This window comes from Gadus macrocephalus, chromosome 11 (assembly GCF_031168955.1).
Source record: "Gadus macrocephalus chromosome 11, ASM3116895v1".
NCBI classification, from domain to species: Eukaryota; Metazoa; Chordata; class Actinopteri; order Gadiformes; family Gadidae; genus Gadus; species Gadus macrocephalus.
In genome coordinates this window covers 15,006,793-15,026,964 of record NC_082392.1, presented here as the reverse complement: position 1 = coordinate 15,026,964, position 20,172 = coordinate 15,006,793, and the positions used below count along the sequence as shown (strand labels likewise).

The window sequence follows — 20,172 nt, the reverse complement described above, 5'->3', positions numbered from 1 at the left end:
GTGTGTGTGTGTGTGCGCCCGTGTGCACCTTTGTGCTCACGTCGGTCTGTGTGTGTTTGATTTACCTGGATCTTTGCTTGATCAACTTCAGACAACGGCCTGCCCAGTCTTCCTGATTCGATTAAATCAGCATGTGTACTGTCCTGCTTTGCGTTGGCACTGAGTCTGTACATTCGGTATCTAACCATAGCCACCTGCCCCCGTCTGCCCTCTCTGTGTGCATGTACCTCTCTGAATAAACAGGGGAAGAATCAGGGGCCGTTGACCGTTTACCCTGTGGCCCCCAGAACGGACAAGCAGGTGTGTACAAACTGCCCCGGTCTCTCCCAACTACCGACAGAAACTCTCTACCTGCAGCACACCGCACCCTGACGCTACCGCGATTCGACCGTCTCTTTACGATTTCTGCGATTTTTTTTGTCCCATAAACATCAGTAAAGCATTGTGTTCTTCAATGAGAGAGGAGGAATATGCAGGAATAAACCGACATATTTCATTGTTGGATGTGATCTCATCTTTGTGGATATGAGTCAGGGAAGTGTGTTGTTGTGTGGCACCCGGTCTTAATGCTGACACACATGAATGAGTGGGTGGTCCGATGCTGGGCTTCCCGACTGATTTATTTTCCATCCGCCTGTTTTGTTGTTACTTCTGTCATGTGATTGCTGTGCTTACGTTTATAGAATGTGTGCGCCAATTACTCATCACATATGTTGTGATGAGTAAGAATGGGTGTGTTTGTGTGTGTGTGCACATATGTGATGAGTAATCAAACCACACATTTGTAGCAAATGTGTGAGCTCATGCTGAATTCTCAAGGACTGCATCCATGCGCGTGTTTGTCTGTGTGCACAAGTGTGTGTGTTGATGTGTGTGTGTGTGTGTGTTTGTCCGTGTCCACCAATCTGCTGAGTAATCAAATCACACATTCCTAGCATATGTGTGAACCCATCTAGTTGCATGCATTTATGTCTGTGTGTTTGTGTGTTACGGGGAGGGCTGTGTGTAATGGTATTCCCTCAATGCAAACTCGTGGTCTGACTGAAGCGACCTCTATCTGTTGAGCAGCCACAGACAGTGAGGAACCCATCCCAAGCCCACCTGTGAATGGGAGAAAAGGCAAGTCCTCCGCGGGACCCCGGGGGGGGGCCGGTCTGGGTTCAGCTCTTATGTTCTGTCTCAACTCTCTCCACTCTCCCTCTGCATGGCGAGCTCCCTGCGGTGATCAATACTGATGTGAGTGGTTCCTCCCTCCTTCCTGAACCCACCAGGGCTCTGGTTTGATCGAACCCGTTCGAAGACCACTCTCTCTGGAGAGCACAGAGAGAGCGTGTCTGAACTTTCCCTGTGTGGTCGGGGTTTGGTTTGAAGTGCTTTGAGAGTGCTTTGTGTAAGGCCTTCTGGAGGGGAAGGCTTAATGCATGCTGAATGCTGTGTCTCCCTGAGCTCTGCTACTCTCAGCCAGAAGTCAGTGTCTTCCCGTCACCGTTACTTTTAGTGGAATTGTATGGATATTATGACAGGCCCCTCAATTTCTTTATTTTTATTATGAATCTATGTATTGCATTTTTTGGTACCGGTTAACCGACATTACAGTAGACAGTAAACACTAAACACTATACCCATAACATTTGAGCCAAATCTTTTCAAGTAGACAAGCTATTCAACCCCTGATGTAGAAATGTAGTTCAAAATGAATCAGTGTCGCCCACTGTTACATATAAACTGTAAAGGGTGCTGTGCTATAGGCTATGTCACAACACTAGGCTCCTATCCAGTTGAGGCTGTGAAGCATTTACCACTGTTGGCCAACAGATGGAGCAAAGATCCTAGACTTTCGTGTGGAGCTGTCCATAGTGCTGAATTGCTTTCAGTGATGAGCAAAATCAATCCAAAATGTCGAATACAAAGTTTTGTATTCATGTGCGTGGGTTTTTCATAAGTTTGCTGATGCATGTGTGCAAACGTGTGTGCATACATGTGTGTGTGATGTGTGTGTGTGCTTGTATGTATTTGTGTTCACATGTGTGTATTTGTATGTGCGCATGTGCGTGCGTGCTTCCGTGTCTGTGTGTGGGCGTATGTGTGTGTGTGTGTGTGTGTATGCATATATTTGTGTGTTTGTTTGTGTGTGTATGTGTTTGTGGGGGGCTTGGTATAGAGGTGACATGGGAGGACCAGCAACAACGGGTCAATGATTCAGTGTCAAATGGTGGACCACCACAGCCCCCTTGCAGTGAGACAGGTGGGTTTGGGTCTGGGCATGTACTCCTTCGAAATGGACTTTACTTTCCCTTTTCCCTCTTCGAAACATCTTCCTTCTTCTGTATTAACAGTTAATGGAAGGGTTTTATTTTGGCTTTTGTTCATCGAATTCTGTTTACTGTCATCCAGCTTTAATCTATTCAGAGTATTTCAAAGAAAAATATTAGCTGTCAAGATCTTTACTGTACAAATTCATTTATGTCAGATTTGGACATATAGGCAGCATATTAATTTAAAATATACTGTATCTATATTCAGTCTCCTAGTCATTGAAAACAACACTTGGTGGATCGGGACAGCCCACTTTAGTAATTATTGCAGCCGATTATCTCTATTCAGATAATAATGGTGTACCTAATTATTCAATGATTCAATCATCTAACATTGAGATCAGGGGCAGCATGCCTTGGTCTGGCTCTGAATCATTATTTCAAATTGAATGAATGTTTCTAAAATTTAGTACCATGACAATTAACAATAATGGTTGATAACTTATTGGTGGACACCGCCCCATCCTCAGTAATGTAGCAAAGTAAAGGACTGACAATTTGTTCGGTCATCTATTGTGTTGACAGTCTTTATCTGAGAGATTATTCTCAATTCAGGGAGTAGAAAGGGTTTTTGACCTTGGAAGGGGGAAGTCAAACACTTTGTTATGTCGCCTATTATTAACTGTCTATAGAACAAGCACAAAATGCACATTACCATGACCAGAGCATGGTCACTGCTGTGACCTTGTGTCCTGGGGTTAGGAGGTAACCACAGGTTTCTGGCCTTGAATCTTTAATGAGTACCAGGCATGCACTATACCCCTCTCTCTCTCTCTCTCTCTCTCTCTCTCTCTCTCTCTCTCTCTCTCTCTCTCTCTCTCTATCTCTATCTCTATCTCTATCTCTATCTCTATCTCTATCTCTATCTCTCTCTCTCTCTCTCTCTCTCTCTCTCTCTCTCTCTCTCTCTCTCTCTCTCTCTCTCTCTCTCTAAGTTTGTAGTTAACTTACAGTCTGCTTTCTATAACATCCAAAAAGCAATGCTTAGCTCAGTATCAGTAGATATATGTAGCTTGTATACGTTTTATGTTTGTGTTTTCATGTTTTTTTAGTGGGAGGTCTTTGCATTGTACTGTTGTGTAATCACACTGAATGCTTAGGTCAAATGTTGAAGAGAACATTTACTTCCTCTTGCTGCCCCAGTAGACGGAAGATAGAAAGCTCCCTTGCCCCCTTTACTGCCGTCTTCAGTGTAACTCGATGATGTTAGCGGCCACGTCGGGACAGGAGCCTGGCCAGGCAGATGTCTGACATTGTCTTTTATTCATGTGGCACTTCATTATTCAGCCTAATAGACTGCTAATTGAGTTAAATGCTAATGCCGTGCAGTGAATGGAAATGAGGTGCGACCTAAGCTAGCTTCCTTGGCCCTCTCTCTCTCTCTCTCTCTCTCTCTCTCTCTCTCTCTCTCTCTCTCTCTCTCTCTCTCTCTCTCTCTCTCTCTCTCTCTCTCTCTCTCTCTCTCTCTCACCTGTGAAGTTTGGTGTCCTGGAGCTAACTACTCTGATAAGGATGCAGATTTTTTGTTTCATTTTCTGAGTCATGAAAGGGGAAGATAGGGGGTCAGATGATTTGTCTTGCCTCTTGCCTCTTGTGTCGTTTTGTGTCACTGTCGCTGTTGTCGTATTTGTTGTTGCTGTTGTTGTGTTGTGTTTTGTCGTGTACCCGACCCTCAGATATTGACACAGATAAGGGTTCATGCGAGTCAACTTGTGCTTATGTTTATCAGACACGCAACCTTTCCGACAAAGTATTTAATCAGAGACGCATGACAGAATTGAAGCGGGAAAGTAGACAAAAATATTTTGATTGCTAGAAACAGCCACCGACATATCAACAGTTGCATTTTACGTCTATGGCTGTTCTGTGTAGGTGTGTGCACGCGTGAGTGCATGTGTGCACAGGTTTGTATGTATATATACATACAGTATGTGTGTGTGTGTATATATATATATGTGTGAGTGTGCAAGCAAGTGCACCTGTGTGCAGAAAAACAAAGCAATGCAATGGCCTCCAATCTTTGGAAACGTCTGAAAAACTAGACACCTTTATGGTTCTTTGACATTATTTTATTTTAAATCTAAAAGGTTTTCTCATGTATGTTTGATTTGGTGGGACGAGGTGCCCCACCCCCCCCCAACCCCCAGTCAACCCTATAGTGACACCCACTACTCCTTTTCTGCACTCCCTCTTCCATCCAAGGTTCTAAGCTTTCTGTGTGCTTCGTGAGCTTCAACATCTCTATCACACCTTTAACGTGATTTTTACCGTTGCAGATCTCTCTTTCCTTGAGTGCGCCGAATCTCCGCCTCACCCCCCGTCTCCCCCCCCCTCCCTTGCCTCTGATTTCTAACAGTGTTTTCTATCCGTTTTTACCTCCGCCTCTCCACTGGCCTCACACACCCTCCGCTCCCAATCCTTTCTGACACGTACTCTCTTAATGTAAACTGTGCCGGTGGTGACGTTGGCGTACGTTCTCGATCTTCTCTATGATTTGTCTTTTGTTCTTTCCTTTCTCTGTTTGTCCTCCTGTGCTTGTTGTCTTGTGTCGTTTTGTGTCACTGTCGCTGTTGTCGTATTTGTTGTCGCTGTTGTTGTGTTGTGTTTTGTCGTGTACCCCCCACCACCTCCCACCCCACCACCACCACCACCACCCGCTCAAATCTCCGTCACCTTTCTCAACCAACTATCCCTGATGCCCACTGACCCCACCCTCCCCACCCACACGCCCACACACACCTCTGGCCTGGCTGTGTGTGGGTCAGCCATGGTGGCCACCTCTTCCCCCCCCCACCTCTCCTGCTCCCCACTCCGAGCGTCCTCTCATCGCCATCTCCTCTCCTCTGTCTGTGTCTGTTCATTCTGTGACGTGATCCCCGAAGACACGGACTCACCCAGTTGGACGAACTCAGGTCTGTCTCCCTCTGCTGCCTCCTCTTCCTCTTCCTCCTCTTCCTCCTCTAACTCTTTGTCTTCTTCTACCTCCCCTTCCGCCTCTCACTCTTTATCTTATTCTACCTCCTCTTCCTCTTCCTCCTTTACCTCCTCTCACTCTTTATATTCGTCTACCTCCCCTTCCTCTTCCTCCTCTCACTCTTTGTCCTCTTCTACCTCCTCTTCCTCCTCTCACTCTTTATCTTATTCTACCTCCTCTTCCTCTTCCTCCTTTACCTCCTCTCACTCTTTATATTCGTCTACCTCCCCTTCCTCTTCCTCCTCTCACTCTTTGTCCTCTTCTACCTCCTCTTCCTCCTCTCACTCTTTTTCTTATTTTACCTCCCCTTCGTCTTCCTCCTCTTCCCCCTCTCACTCTTTATCTTCCTCTACCTCCCCTTCCTCTTCCTCCTCTCACTCTTTGTCTTCTTCTTCCACCTCTTCCTCCTCTTCCTCCTCTCACTCTGTCGTCTTCTTCCTCCTCCTTTTCCTCCTCTCATTCTCTTTCTTCTTCCTTCTTCTTCCTCTTCTTTCTGTTTGTTCACTTCTTTTTCCTCTAACTTTTTCACCTCTTCTCCTCTAATCTTCTTCTTCATCTTTTTCTTCGCACTCCTCTTCCTCTTCTTGTACCACTTCTTCTCTTCTTTTTCTCCTTCTTCTTCTTCTACTTCCTCTCCTTCTTCTTCTTCTTCTTCTTCTTCTTCTTCTTCTTCTTCTTCTTCTTCTTCTTCTTCTTCTTCTTCTTCTTCCTCTCCTCCTTCTTCTTCTTCTTCTTCTTCTTCTTCTTCTTCTTCTTCTTCTTCTTCTTCTTCTTCTTCTTCTTCTTCTTCTTAGTCTTCTTCTTAGTCTTCTTCCATCCTTTTTGATGTTCTTCTAAGCCTGCTTCTTGTGCTTCTCGGTCCACCTGCTTTTTCACTGAAATCGATCTTCATCATTATCTCCATAGAATGATTTTCCTGTTTCTCCCCACCTTCCTGCCTTGTCTGCTCTTTGCTAGGATACCAAATCCCTTCATCCACACTGTGCACCCTGGCTTCCTTCTTGAGCGCTGTGGTTCTGAGCATGGATGTGATTGGATATGAGCCTGCTTGGTCTGTGCTTGCATACTTGCAGCAGCAGCCCTTGTTGCAAGACGTGCCATGTCTCCATCATTGACACATGCAAACATCTTATTTACTGTTTGGTGAAAGATGTTATTATAATTCCCAATACAAAACTACAATGAATAATAATTAAACCATTTTATATATCAATAAATTCACTTGCATCCCAATGCGTAAAAGAGTTGGATAAGACCTATCAAATCCTGTCTTAAGTAAATATTGAAAACATTTAATAACTTAATTTAAATAAAATTATATATCAGCTCATGTAAGCTCATGCACGCTTAACTACAGACTTAAATTACACTTATGACTAAAATAAGTAACATAAATCTCTGACTTTTAATTGTTGTAACCTTAAATTAAGTTATGGTAAGAATCAGATTTATGATGGAGAAATGTCACTTTACCTTGTATGTATGTGTGTGTCTGAGTGTGTGCGTTTGGGGGGAATCTGTGTGCGCGTGGTTGTGTGTGTGTGTGTGTGTGTGTGTGTGTGTGTGTGTGTGTGTGTGTGTGTGTGAAGGTGAAGGTGTGTGTGTATGCATGGGTGTGTAATTCACGCTTCTATGTGCAAATTTTTTGCTACATTCATCACCATCAGATGACATGGACGATTTAAATCGGTCTTTCAAACATTTGAAAATTCTCTCCATTTTAGTTCATCATTTGACACAAAACATACTAAGATAGCTGGGTAGCAGGACTTAAGATTCACACAGAGGCACTCTTTTTCACCATACAATAGAAATGTAAACTAAGGTGTGTTTTTGCTGTTCAGCGCCTTTCTATTTTGGGATGTAGGAAATAGTCAGAGAGGAGCATGTTGCTCTTAGCCAAGAGAATATTTTGTTTTCCTTTTCTTGTGTTTATTTTTATATATAAGCATATTAAGAGTGTGTTTTTGAGAGCTCGTTGATGTATTCACATTCAGGAGATTATTCAAACTATCCTGCTGGTTGAAATCTATATATCATATATATATCCTCATGTTTATTTATTCATAAATTCATATATATATCCATTTGTTTTTCTCTATTCTTTCTCTATTATTTATATTCTTTCACACTTCTTTTAGCGTGCCCTAATACCATGGGTGTGTTTCTGATCACGGTCGATTGGTTGTCTTTGGAGTAGAATCATAATTCAGTGTGCGAGATCCTGGACCCATGAGGTCGGACTCAATGACCAGCATCTCTTTGTTTGTGTCTGTCGCGGCCAACCATTCAGCCTCGTCTCATTCAGACCACTCCTGCTCATGGCACACCACCGTCTCCTCCACTGTGTCGCCACCAGCATCTCTCCCATGACCAAGCAGACTCGATGTGAACCCAGACTCTCTCCTCTCTCCCCTCCCCCCTCCCCCTCTCAGGTGTGGACATGCAGGAGAGGACCAGGCTGATGAAGCTGAACATGAACAAGTACAAGCATGGCGCAGGCTCCGACTCCAGACTGGAGCAAGACTACAACAAGGTGAGTGGTCGAACAGCTCTTTAGCAGAACTTCTAGGTGGGGGGGGGAGTTACGCCTTCTTTCTTGGTTCGTCGTAGACATATTCTACTGAAGAAAATACATTTGCAATAGTGGATGAAACATGCAGAAGGGATTTTTTGTGTATTTCAGCAGTGATCTGGTCTTCCTGGTGTTTGTCTTCCAATTATGCGCTTAAAGATCACCCTTTCACGTCCGTTCGAAATAATTATAATTAGAACATTAATGCAACTATATTAAATAGTAATATAGACATTGTTTGCCATTTGCTTTCCATCGAGCGAATAGATGCATATATGCAGTGAAACAGTGGAAACATATTTCATATTCACATAGCCCACGATCACTATCTATTTTAACAGATTTTTAGATGGTGGATGAAAGTAATAAGCAGATCTACATTGTGTCCCTACTCTTTTCTCTACACTACACTGACAGTTAAATTATGAAAAGTAGAGTAAAAGTAAAGAGTACTCATGTTTGGTATTAGTAAAAGCCAAGCCATTCGTTCAACTGGTGTTGCTGCGTAGTTTCTGCTGAACGCCGGGAAAGGTTGAGGTCAGATCACATCTGCACACTCCAGATGTTCGACACACTAAGGTTAGAAGCTGAATTAAGGTAAGACACAATCCCTAATCAGCTGATGCATACACACACACACAAACACACACACACACACACACATTCCCACGTACATGCACATGCACACACACCACAGCCACAAGCTCACACATATGCATATACTTTTACACAGGCATACACACATGCACATGCACACACACCCCAACCACACACACACACACGCACACACACACACACGCAAATGCACACGCACACACATACACATAAACACATCGATTTCAACCGAAAGACATTCTTCTATGGAAGGCTTCATTTAATAGAGCTTCTTTAGTAGAATTGGGAGCTCTCCTAGCCCAAGCCCTGGCCTCGGCCTGAGTCTCTCCAGACCGTAGTGTGTGTACTACTCCGATAGCAGGAGGTGCTCGGCTTGTTTACAGAGGTCCTGGCGGCCTGAGTGCCGTGTCGTGTTGTGAGTGGAGGCCAGGCCATATAAGAAGATGTGTTTGCTTCCCGCCATCCTTTTATGCCAGTGTTATGCGAACTATTGGCCTCTGGGAAGCAAGCCAAGTGTTTGTGAGAAGTCTATAAAAAGTTGTATCTTCTTTTTTGTCTGGTATGGAGGTTTGTCTGGGTTTGGAAGCAGCGGTGGTGTTGGCGGGGGGGCGATGTCTGCGCGGCGATATTTATTCTTAGTTCATATTGTTGTTTTAAGAATAGCACACTCGCTGACGGTCCTCCGCGTACCCATAGCAGTAACTGGAACAACTCACACTTCTCTGTCCAGCACACACTGTGGTGCATGCAGAACCGTGCTCAAGGTAAACTGTGTTATAGTTTACGTGATATATCAACATTTATAGTAGTTGACACAATTGTCTAATCTTTTAATGGCTACCCTACAGGAAGGTTTACACGAATGGACTTAATAGAGCTGAGTTTCTGCGGGGAGGTGTATGCGGGGGGGGGGGACTTTTGTAATATACCTTTCAAATAAGTGCGGTTCTATGTGTCAACATGATGAACATGGTTTTGACAAGCTCAAATCTGGGTGAACAGTGTGTTCTGCTTTCTTTCATCTCGTATTTGTTTTGACCAATCTTGATGCTTGAGGCAGGGATGTGTAAGGTCATAATTGTCTAAAACAAACTCGGCCAGCTATATGAAACGGTAAACAAGTGCCTCTTAAGCTTTTAAATCAACACTGCATACCAGCCACTGTAGAAATACACTTGGTAAAATACCCTTCTGATTGCTTCATCCACTCATGCAAAATATTTCTCTTTGGTAGAATACTTCCACAACAAAACAGGGAACAAGGTGTGACTCTACCCCTGACAGCTTTTGGTTTCCGGCCCAGGCTCTGTTTCCCGCCCACCCAGAAGTTCTGCTATAACATAGTGGGACTTGATCCCAGATAAGTTTAAAGGTAACTGTCACATTCAAACCTATATTTGTGTGTGTGTGTGTGTGCTTTCTCACTCCAGCGATCAGGACGAGATCCCCGGGGCTCGGACAACCTGTCGGCCAAATCTTCGGACAGCGATGTGAGCGACGTGTCGGGTGCGTCGAGAACCAGTAGCGTCTCTCGGTTCAGCGGCACTAGCTACATGTCTGTCCAATCAGAGAGGCCGCAGGGAAACCGCAAGATCCGGTAGGCTGATGTTCATGAACCCGCAGCCACACAAGTCTTATCACATACTTATCAAGCACCACTCAACAAAAATTATACAAATTACTTGCATGGGCTTTCATTTTCTTTATTCACTATATGTTTACAAGCGGTGTGTTTGGTGTGTGTTTTTTTGTCTTTCTACATGTCAGTAGAAATGTAGAAACACATAGTAATGTCATTATTTGACATTATTCACATTTTCTTTGTTTTTTCTTGGTTCCTTGTTTTCTCGCTTTGATTTGCTTCGCATGGGCTTCTGTCTTCTGTCCGTCAGCGCGTTGCAATCATCAAGGAGTCTGTCTCAGGAAGGGGAAGGGGAGGGGGAGGGGGAGGTTGGGGAACAGTTAGGGGAAGTGGGGGAGAACAAGGAGAAGAAGCCAGGGCAGGAACCGGGAACGGGAACAGGAACAGGAACAGGGGTAGGGGCTGAGAAAAGTGGAGGGGGTAGCAAAGGGGAAAAACCCAAGAACACAGCGAAGGGAGACAGGGTGAAGGAGAAGAAGGAGGACTTGGCGGAAAACCAAGAGGACTTCTACCAGAGGAGTATCTCCGAGACCGACCTCAGGTAAAGAAACGCTGGTCCAGAGTGCATTCACCCCTGGTGCTAGTAACTTCCTAACAGTACAGATCTCTCCCACACACTAACAACAGTATGACCCTCTAGCTTCTCCCCTGGTCCATGACATTTGTAACCTGGCCCTGTGTCTGGCATGGTCTAGTTACCCTCCTGGACCTGTTGTGACATTCCTCAGTCCTCTCACCTGATCCCTGTCGTTATTCCCTAATACGAACCCATCCACTTAGCAACACTATTTACCTATTTACAACCATGACTACAAAACTATAAAATGGTTCAATACCAGATATCCCTTATTAATCTAGTTTAAACTAGTTGTAAAGCATGTTAACGTACAGTAAAGTGTTCATGAGTCTGACTTATATCCCAGAATAACCCACTCAAGAATGTTTTGACGTGAAACGTGCTTCACGTGACATTCTTCATCTTTAGACCGCTGTGCAGTGCTTCATGCTAGCACTATGTTAAGGGTGGCACCATTTCACCGTGGTCGCCGGGGAACATAATTACATTTGTGAAAAGTATAGTGTAGGAAGACATTATGAAAAAGTGTGTCAAGAACAAAGCGGGGAGCAAATTGATTTAGAAGGCCATGGGTTCTCGCAGCAGGCTAAGAGACGAGCGTACCATTCTAATAAGAAATGGCTGGTTTCAAATTGCATTCCCAGCTGGTTCTAAGTAGGTGCTGCCTGTATACATAAGTACTGCCGACTTTCTCACTGGACGGCTGAAAACGTCTGAGCTAATTTACTCCTTGTATCAAAGGCGTTTATATCTCGGTCAGATTTAACCACTGTGGTGCAATCTGATTCAGAGAGCTTAAAACTGCTTTAACGACAAGGTGGAAGCAGGTTAAATGCAGCCAGCAGATATGTGTATCCACTTGCCTACAACAATGCATTGAATCTAGATTTAGAAATATTGAGAGAATGCATTGCTAGTGAGGGCTTGCTCTGTGTTTTGTGTGGCTTTTCCATTTGCCTGAGTGTTGTGTGAGTTGCTCTGCCCCAGCATGTAATACATCGTCTTTCTGCTTGTCGTGACATGCTTTCCTAATTTACTACCATGACAAACAATCTCTGTGTTATTCCATGCTTTGATGTAAAGATTACACCTTCATGGTCCTCAACTCATTCTGCCAAAAACCTTCAGCGCAGTCCAATACAAATAATAATAATATGCCCAACGGGACATTCATATCCATCCATTCATATCATATCATCAACAAAGTGTCCCCCTCAGAACATTAATGTTGCAATTGACACTTTTGTCACAACATTGTTGAACTGTATTCACATTCTGCGCTGAAAGTGGAATTACATAACCTCTGTCCCGCTCGTAATGTTCTGCTGACACCTTCTCAATTAACCCACCCTGATATGTTCAGGACAATAACAGTACAGAAATACATCTTTAATTACACCTCCTTGGAAAATAACAACATTTATGCTGCTTTTAGACTTATTAGAAATGGATGGCATCTCGTTAGACGCACAGCATTTAGAAAATGACCAAGACACTGAAAAAGTTATGATTATATCCCATTAAACAAATATAAATCATGTTACATTTCTACCACTGCATACATTATGGATATCATTTTTACTCCATCTAAAATGAAAAACAATCCTTTTTGCATTCAACCTAACTCTAGAGACTGTGTCGTGTAGTCTCTCCAGTGAGGTCCACTGCAGACCTCATGCGTATGACAAACACCGCTGTATCTGGAGCAGAGACCTCATTGAGGGAAGAGCTCCATGCATCCAAGTCTCGGTAAAGACGTCATTGTTAAATGTCATAGAAGATAGGCTGCTATATTTGTGGTGGTGGCTACCAAGGCAGCAAATCATCTCAGTGACACATCTACGAAAGCACGATTTGATCTCTCAATGGAGGAGTGAAAGAGAGTGCAATATTTTAGTTGATTAGCTAGCAGAGTTATAATTAGAGAATGCGGCCAGCCTTGCGTTTCTTTGTCTTTGTGGGTCTTTAATTACAACTTTAATTAAATAAGGAGGACGCTGGTCTCTGGTCGTCGTCGAATAAGCAGAATCCGACTGTTAACCACAACTAACTAACTAACCTAACTATATATCAACTGTGTAGCCTGGTAGATCTGCTGTTGCTGTCGATCAGATTCCATAGGCCTAACTATACTGCTCTATTTCCTTCTCATGTGCTTGGCATTTGATCCACGGCATACATTGCAGTGTGGGATTCATTTCCAGCATGCATCTTGTTCTATGTATTCAGGTCACAATATACATTTCCCGTCTTTGATTTGGCTAGGTCTGTTACGAGAAGGTGAAAGCTTGGCCTGCATTCAAGCGGTTTGTTAGCTGCGAGTTCTTTTATCACACGTTTGTGGCGCCTATCATGTTCACCAATGTGCCTCACGGGGTAAATTGACCGTCCCTAAGCCTACCCGCGTGTGTCTGCCATCTCCGGGAAAACAAGCAGGCGCTTCATCAGCACTTTGAAATCCACACGCTGCCGCTAGCCTCTAACCACATCCCAGCGCCGTTGCCCTGGTAACGGCTATTTGGTGTGCATGGGGAAGTGAAGACCCTCTGTGTGCACGGCACGGGGGCTCATTAAACAGAACGGAGTGGAGGTTTATTTATCCTCCGCCCTCCCCCCGCTGCACAGGCACAAACACCACGTCCCTCCTCTTCCTCATCCCAATTCAACAGCAGCCAGTAACGCTACCTGACTGAGGGGTCATAGAGATGGTGAAGCAAAGCCTGCCTCCCAACTATTTTGCTTCGGCTATATACACCTCTGTTTATTTTTCCCTCACTGAGAAGGTAGTTGATGCCGTTCCTGCGTGTACTGTCTCAATGCAAGGGCGATATCTGTTGCTCTAGGAACAGATTTCCTCTGCCGGGTCGATCCCCAAGTCGCCAAAGCGATAGAACTCTTCAGTCGGTGAAAGAATAGGTGAGGGATACGAGATGGAAGAAATAGTTTTCTGACGAAACATTAAAAGTAACTCCTGCTCACCGCAATGTAGATTTAATGAACCTGTTATTCAACTGCTCTCTTTCCCTCCAGCCTGGGAGCCAGACGCAGCTCATGTATTATTGGCTCTGGCATTTGCATCCGGCCCCCTCCCGTTCAGACAGATTTCCAGCATAACTGGCCTGGGTCGGCCAGTCACAACCATTTATCTAATGTTGGGCTTGTTTGATGCGATTACTGTACAGAGGAGTGACCTATGGGAGTTGTTTATTTTCATAAACAACCATGAAGGCTGCCACTGATAAGTCTCACCTTATGTTGCTCTGATTGATTGTAAGTCTGTCAATTGCATCAGGAGGTGTTTTGGTCTGCAGCCTTTTGATAATGCGGTTTGGAAATTGAAAATGAACCGAGGGGTTCCAGACTTTGTCTGGCAATGTCTGGTTGAGTTTCCTCTATTTTGCAAGCTAAACTTGAGCTAAGAGCAATGTGTTAGTGTAAGGGCATCAGTCTATATGCTGTATGCTGGACAGTAGCGGTTTATCCATTACAATGCTGCAGTGACCTCACATATATTTTAAAGTTTGTTTGACATCTAGATAGGTTAAGAGTACCGCTCTATTAGCATTGCTTGTTCTCAAAGGCAACAATTCTGAATGCATTATGTTAAGGGTGAGTTATTATTATTTTTTGCTCCTGGAACATCTTGGCCTGGATCATGAAAATGCTTGCTGTGCGATCTGCATGGCGGGGAACATTGTGTGCTCATGGTTGACGTGGAAAATCGGTTGAAATCCTTGGGGAGACAGAGTTCCAGCCACTATCTCCATCTCTCTCTCTCTCTCTCTCTCTCTCTCTCTCTCTCTCTCTCTCTCTCTCTCTCTCTCTCTCTCTCTCTCTCTCTCTCTCTCTCTCTCTCTCTCTCTCTCTCTCTCTCTCTCTCTCTCTGTCCCTCTCTGTCCCTCTCACCGTAGGGAGCAGCAAGATCCAAGCGTGAGGTTAGAGAAAGGAGTGAGGCAGGGAGGGTAGAGAAATCCCAGAGGTTTAGCTTGTTAAACCAAGAGAGCATTTTAGCCAATTAAACCCATTTTTTGCCAGCTCAATCATGAGGATGTTTGCAAATTAAACCGCCAAATGTTTTGATAATTAGGGCCAGGGAAGTTTCAGCTAATTATCAGCCAATAGTAGGTCTAGGTGTTATTGGATGCGAATGAGAGCTTGATGCTTGAAGAGAAGTTGAACTGAAATGGATGACCATGTTGGATGTTGAGGTCCAACACCGGCATCGATTTCAATTCAATTTCACCTTTTCTACGAAAAAAAACTCGGAGGTCAGTTTATAACTGCAATCATCTGCATGGAATATAATGGACACCTATCAGATGTAAACCAAGTCATGTGTATGTGCTGACTCTGTGTTCCTCATGGACATAATGAAAGGAGCCATGTTTGCCCATAATAACGTCACAACTCCGCCAGATGAAACGCAGCCCCTCTGTGAAGGCGGGCTGGTAAAAGGGCATGTTGCCTCAGATTGCCTCTCTTACTGCTGGTGCTGCGCAGAGTCAGTGGCCTGAAGTGCGCTTCAAAGAGCTCTGGACTACATTAACTGATCAAAGGCTCTAATCCTCCGATAAACAGTCGATATTAATGCCTTAAAGTAGTGGCTGATGCACACCAGCGCTCGCTAGCATGGATGACCCAACGTAAACACATGGCGCACTACCTGAGCTGATTTATGATGCGAGCACGCTGTCCGGGTATCACATCTGGGTTATTGCAGCGGGAATGCTACGAACAACAATCAAGTGGAAAATAGTCTTTGTTCATTCAGATGGGCTTTGAATGGATGCCGTTTTAAACCCTTTAAAAGGATCAAAAACAACGTGTTATCTAACTAACAAAATAAAGTTATGTTGCTTTCTTTCTAATTTACGTCATAAGCCTGTAAAATGGAGGACAACTAAGAATGTGCTTTTATTTTGTAAAGGCCTCCCCTCCATTCTCCCCATTCTCTCTTACTTAATAAGGCCTTAGGACAGACAGGAGGTTTGATGAATTCATGGACAGTTGAAAGGCCTCATGTGGGGAAGAAGTAGAATGGTGCACTTAAGGGATAGTTTTAACAAATCCATTGGGAGGAGATGGGATGAAATACTGGTCAGCGTTCGCCTTTGTGGACATAGATGGCCATGGATAGGACTCCAAACTTTTCTCAAGTCGTGGAAAATTTATTTAATCACGCAGGCTTGTTTTTAAAGCGAGAAGATTTGGAGTCTAATTAAAGTAATTGAGAGGAAGTGCATAGACCCTACCCATCTCCCCCTGTGGTTAATCAGCCCCTCTTAATGGCCTTAATATGACAGAGAAGCCGCTCCGCTCAGACTTGTCATTAAATGGACAGCACCCTGAGGGTGATCCCCTTAACACAAGACTCAACCCATTACATTGGTAGAGTTTGTGATCCAGGGTGTAATTTGCCTCTTAACGTTAATCTCACATGCAGACACTCTGAACGGGACCTTCATTGTGGCTGTGAGGGCGTCTCTTTGCAAGAAACTGAAGTGAAAAAACACTTCACTGATAGACTACTGTCGCTCTGTCTCCGTTTCTCTGTCTCCGTTTCTCTGTCTCTCTCTCTCTCTCTCTCTCTCTCTCTCTCTCTCTCTCTCTCTCTCTCTCTCGCTCTCTCTCTCTCCCTCTCTCTCTCTCTCTCTCTCTCTCTCCCTCTCTCTCTCTCTCTCTCTCGATGTTGTTGCGATGGGATGGAAGAAAAGGGTTCTCTATTGATTAACCTTCCCTCGGCTCTGAACCCGTTCTCACCTTACTCTCACTTCTCCGTGGGCCATGGAAGCCCTGAGATGTTTCATTCATTCTCATTCTCAAAAATCTCACTCTGCCTCACTCTCTCTCTCTCTTTCTCTCTCTCTCTACCTCTCTCTCTCTCTCTCTCTTTCTCACTCTCTCACTCGCTCTCTTTCTCTCTGAAAGATTGGAGCCTTGAATTGTTATTGGCACGTGTTTGGGAACCAGGTGCAGCGAAGATCCGATAAATTAAGGATTGCGATGGAAATCATGCAGAGGTCTTGCGAATAGCAAAAACACAACTTCAAAATTATGTCTTTTTTTTAAAAGCACCAAAATATTCTGTCTGAAGGGGACTCAAAGTTAAGGGAGCTACACGGCACATTCTTTAAATAATTTTATTTTTGAATCTTTCAAGTTGAGCCCAATTACCAAATAACCCAAATAACATTCCCAACTCAACCATATGAATTGCATCCATTACTGGAGCTATATCGAAGGGCACACTTATTCCTACATACATTCCAATGAGCACCAATTCAAATATTACTGTTATACCTAGACCTGAACTCTGTCCTCCTCTTCTCCCTATCACTCCCCCCATCATCTCCTCCCCTCCTCTGGTCCCTCTCCTCCCATATCTATGTGTCCTTTCTTCTCCCTCCTTCTTCCATTTGTGTCACCTCCCACACCCCACCACTTTCCACTCCTATTATCATGTACCCCCCTCCCCCCAACCATCATCCCCGACCTACCCCCATGGTCTCCCACTCTCCTCTTTGTATGCCCTTCTCTGGATCTGGTTCTTCCTCCCTATACCCTCACCTCCTCCCCCCTCCTCACTTCCCTGTCCCTCTCCCTCGATGGCCGGTTCGGGCGGCGGCTCACAGTGACTTATCGTCCAAAATGAACGACAGGCAGACGGGCCCCGCGGGCCGGCGCCAACGTCATCACCAAGAGCACCAGCGTGAGCGGCGACATGTGCAACCTGGAGAAGACGGACGGCAAGCCAGTCGGACACCGGCGGTGGGCACGGTAGGCACCGAGGAGAAGAAGCGGCGCTCCAGCATCGGCGCCAAAATGCAGGCATCGTCGGCATGTCGCGCAAGAGCCGCAGCACCTCCCAGCTCAGCCAAACAGGTAAGGGGGCACTCCCCCAACCACCCCCCCCCCCCCCCCCAGCACACTGACCGCTCCGCTGCGCCCGGTCAAGCAGCGTGGTCGAGCCACCCCCCCTCCGTCCCCCCACCCCACCCGCTGGGAGGTCCATCCGACGCAGCCTGAACTTTTGTTGCGCGGAGAGGGGCGTTTTGTCTGTCTCTCTTTGTGTCTCCCGAAACGCTGCTATCTCTTCCCTCTCCTTCCTATTTCCAGCTTGTAGTTCCTTCCCTTCGGACTGCGGACGCCCGAATCACAGCGGGAGGCCGTGTTTTCACCGGGATCGGCCGAAAGTTTCGCCTTTATTCATAACACCTTTTTTCTCTCTAGGTCACACTAGAGAGGGATGATTTCCTGCCTACCTCTCGCTCCCCTATTCCCTCTCTCGATCTCTCTCTCTCTCTCCAACTCTGATTACACCCCTGTTCTTTTTATTTTCCTTTCATGTAATGTGGGCGGACCCCAGCCGTACGTCCGTGTCTGTGTGCATATTGCTGTAAATGTGATTTCCGCCTTGCTTTCTGTGGTGATACGGTGTCATTTGATATGTGCTTTGTCAGCCCATGGCTGGCGTTCTCTTTCGGTTGGCAGAACGCTGACAGGATTGGCAGAGCAGTGTGTGTGTGTGTATGTGGGTCAGGTTTTGAAGGGGCCCGTTCTGCTGTTGTGACGCTCCCATGACCGTGACCCGTGAAAACCAACAAACGCTCCGCATAGATAAGTCAGTAGCACGTGTTCGCGTGGCAACGTGTGCGTGTGTGAGTGAGGGAGAGAAAGTATTAAAGAGAGAGAGAATATAAGAGTAAATGCAGTGTTGATGTGTGTGGTGTCCTACTTTTTAAGACCTTTCCACCTTTTCTTCTCTTTGATTGCTGATCTCGCCGAACATGGTCGCTTTCTCTTGTTTTCCCCTTTGCTCTTTCATTTACGTTGTGTCTTTTGAATTGTGCCCTTTCATGGTCTCTAAAGCGTGTGTGTTAACCCAGGGGAAAGCTTTGTTTCGGATTACCACAGCATCGACGGTGTCTCTGTGTGGACCGCGGAACTCTGTTCATTGGAAGGAGAATGATCAGGCGCAATGTTCTTCTTTGCTTCCCCTTCCACAACTCTTTTCAAACATGCAGTAACATGCAGTTTCTTCCAACATTATTTCTACCCATTTCTACATGGTGAGATTTAATAAAGGTTGACTTGGTGGAATGATTGTGGTGAATGAGTGTGTGCGTGAGAGGCAAACGCACAAGCTCATGTTTTATTTTCTATGTTTTATGAATTATACCCTCATTGCCAGGATATCCGGCTCATCCGGCAGATGCTTTCGGCTGACATTTCACCTTCTTCAGCCCAAATGTCAGACATGTTTTACAGCTCATCCAATGGTGTGTTAGGCATTTTAGCGCAGATCCAAGATACATGACGTTGTATAAAATCCTGTGATCGTGGAAACAGACGGAATATAATACATATTAAGATGATATCAGAGCAGAACAATATGTTTTATTCTGTGCTGTTTTTCTTTGACGCCCGGGAAGAAAGCGAAACAGGTTTGGGTTCAGCCCATTGCGTTCCTCTCTCCTCGGCCCCCCGTCCGTGTGTGTGTGTGTGTGTGTGTGGATCTGGAGCAGCGGCCCCCAGCGTGCCGTCCCCTCCTGCCCTACTTTAGTTGTGCTCGGCCTCTCTGGGGGGGGGGGCCGCCAACCGGCCCCACATACGCTTTCAAACGGACAGATTCATTTAAAAAGGTTACTGGAGGTCCCCTCTGCCCGGCCCAGCGGGATGCCTGCAGGGTGCGGTGCTGGGTGGGGATGGAGCGGGGGAGTAGGAAGTGGTGTTGAATTGGGGGGATGTTGGTGGGAAGGTCAGCTAAGCAGCATCACTCTGACAAACAGAAGCAGTTTTTGGGGGGGTTTGCAGGCGGATAGGGGCGGGAGTGCGTTCACCTGCGTGCCCAGTGTGCCCACCCACCTCTCCTATGGTCTGGTTGTGCGTGTGTGTGTGTGTGTGTTGTTTTAAGCGGAGAGCACACAATATAGTCAAATGAGTCCCAGTAGCAATCACTTTGTTGGTTGCATGTTAAATCCAGAAGTGGCTGGCCAGTTCGCCCAGTAAGTCTCATCCATCCTCCACAGAACAACACATATTCAGTGTGACAGTGGATCATTGCACTAACCTCACTAAACTCTGTGCCGATACATTTTTACTGAACATTTACTGCATTGTTAAGCATGGTTTATGTGGTAAACGCTTGTGACGGCAGCAGCTTGCTTATTTGAATTACAAAACAGACAGACAAACAGAGAGACAGAGGCAGAAAGCGATGTATACATAACCAAACTGATGTTGATATATTACTGTAATAATATCAGTTAAAAATATGTATTTACTTTGTATAATCAAACAGCATATTGGGTGTATTTTATAGTGTGCATTTGTTTATAGTGTGCATCTGTGGTTGTGTGTGTGTGAATGCTTGCCTTTGTGTATGTGTGTGCGTGCAAGTGTGTTTATGTGTGTGTGTGTGTGTGTGTGTGTGTGTGTGTGTGTGTGTGTGTGTGTGTGTGTGTGTGTGTGTGT

At 45.2% G+C, this 20,172-nt stretch overlaps 1 protein-coding gene across 1 annotated transcript in view; it reads left to right on the top strand.

The window, feature by feature from the left end:
* rims2a (regulating synaptic membrane exocytosis 2a) overlaps positions 1-20,172 on the top strand; it is an 87,050-nt gene that overhangs the window by 66,060 nt on the left and 818 nt on the right. The window contains 9 exon segments of the mRNA XM_060064873.1: positions 4,592-4,607; positions 5,198-5,227; positions 7,725-7,825; positions 9,910-10,076; positions 10,372-10,662; positions 17,362-17,446; positions 17,448-17,465; positions 17,467-17,521; positions 17,524-17,580. Of these exon segments, the coding sequence (XP_059920856.1) occupies positions 4,592-4,607; positions 5,198-5,227; positions 7,725-7,825; positions 9,910-10,076; positions 10,372-10,662; positions 17,362-17,446; positions 17,448-17,465; positions 17,467-17,521; positions 17,524-17,580 (820 nt within the window).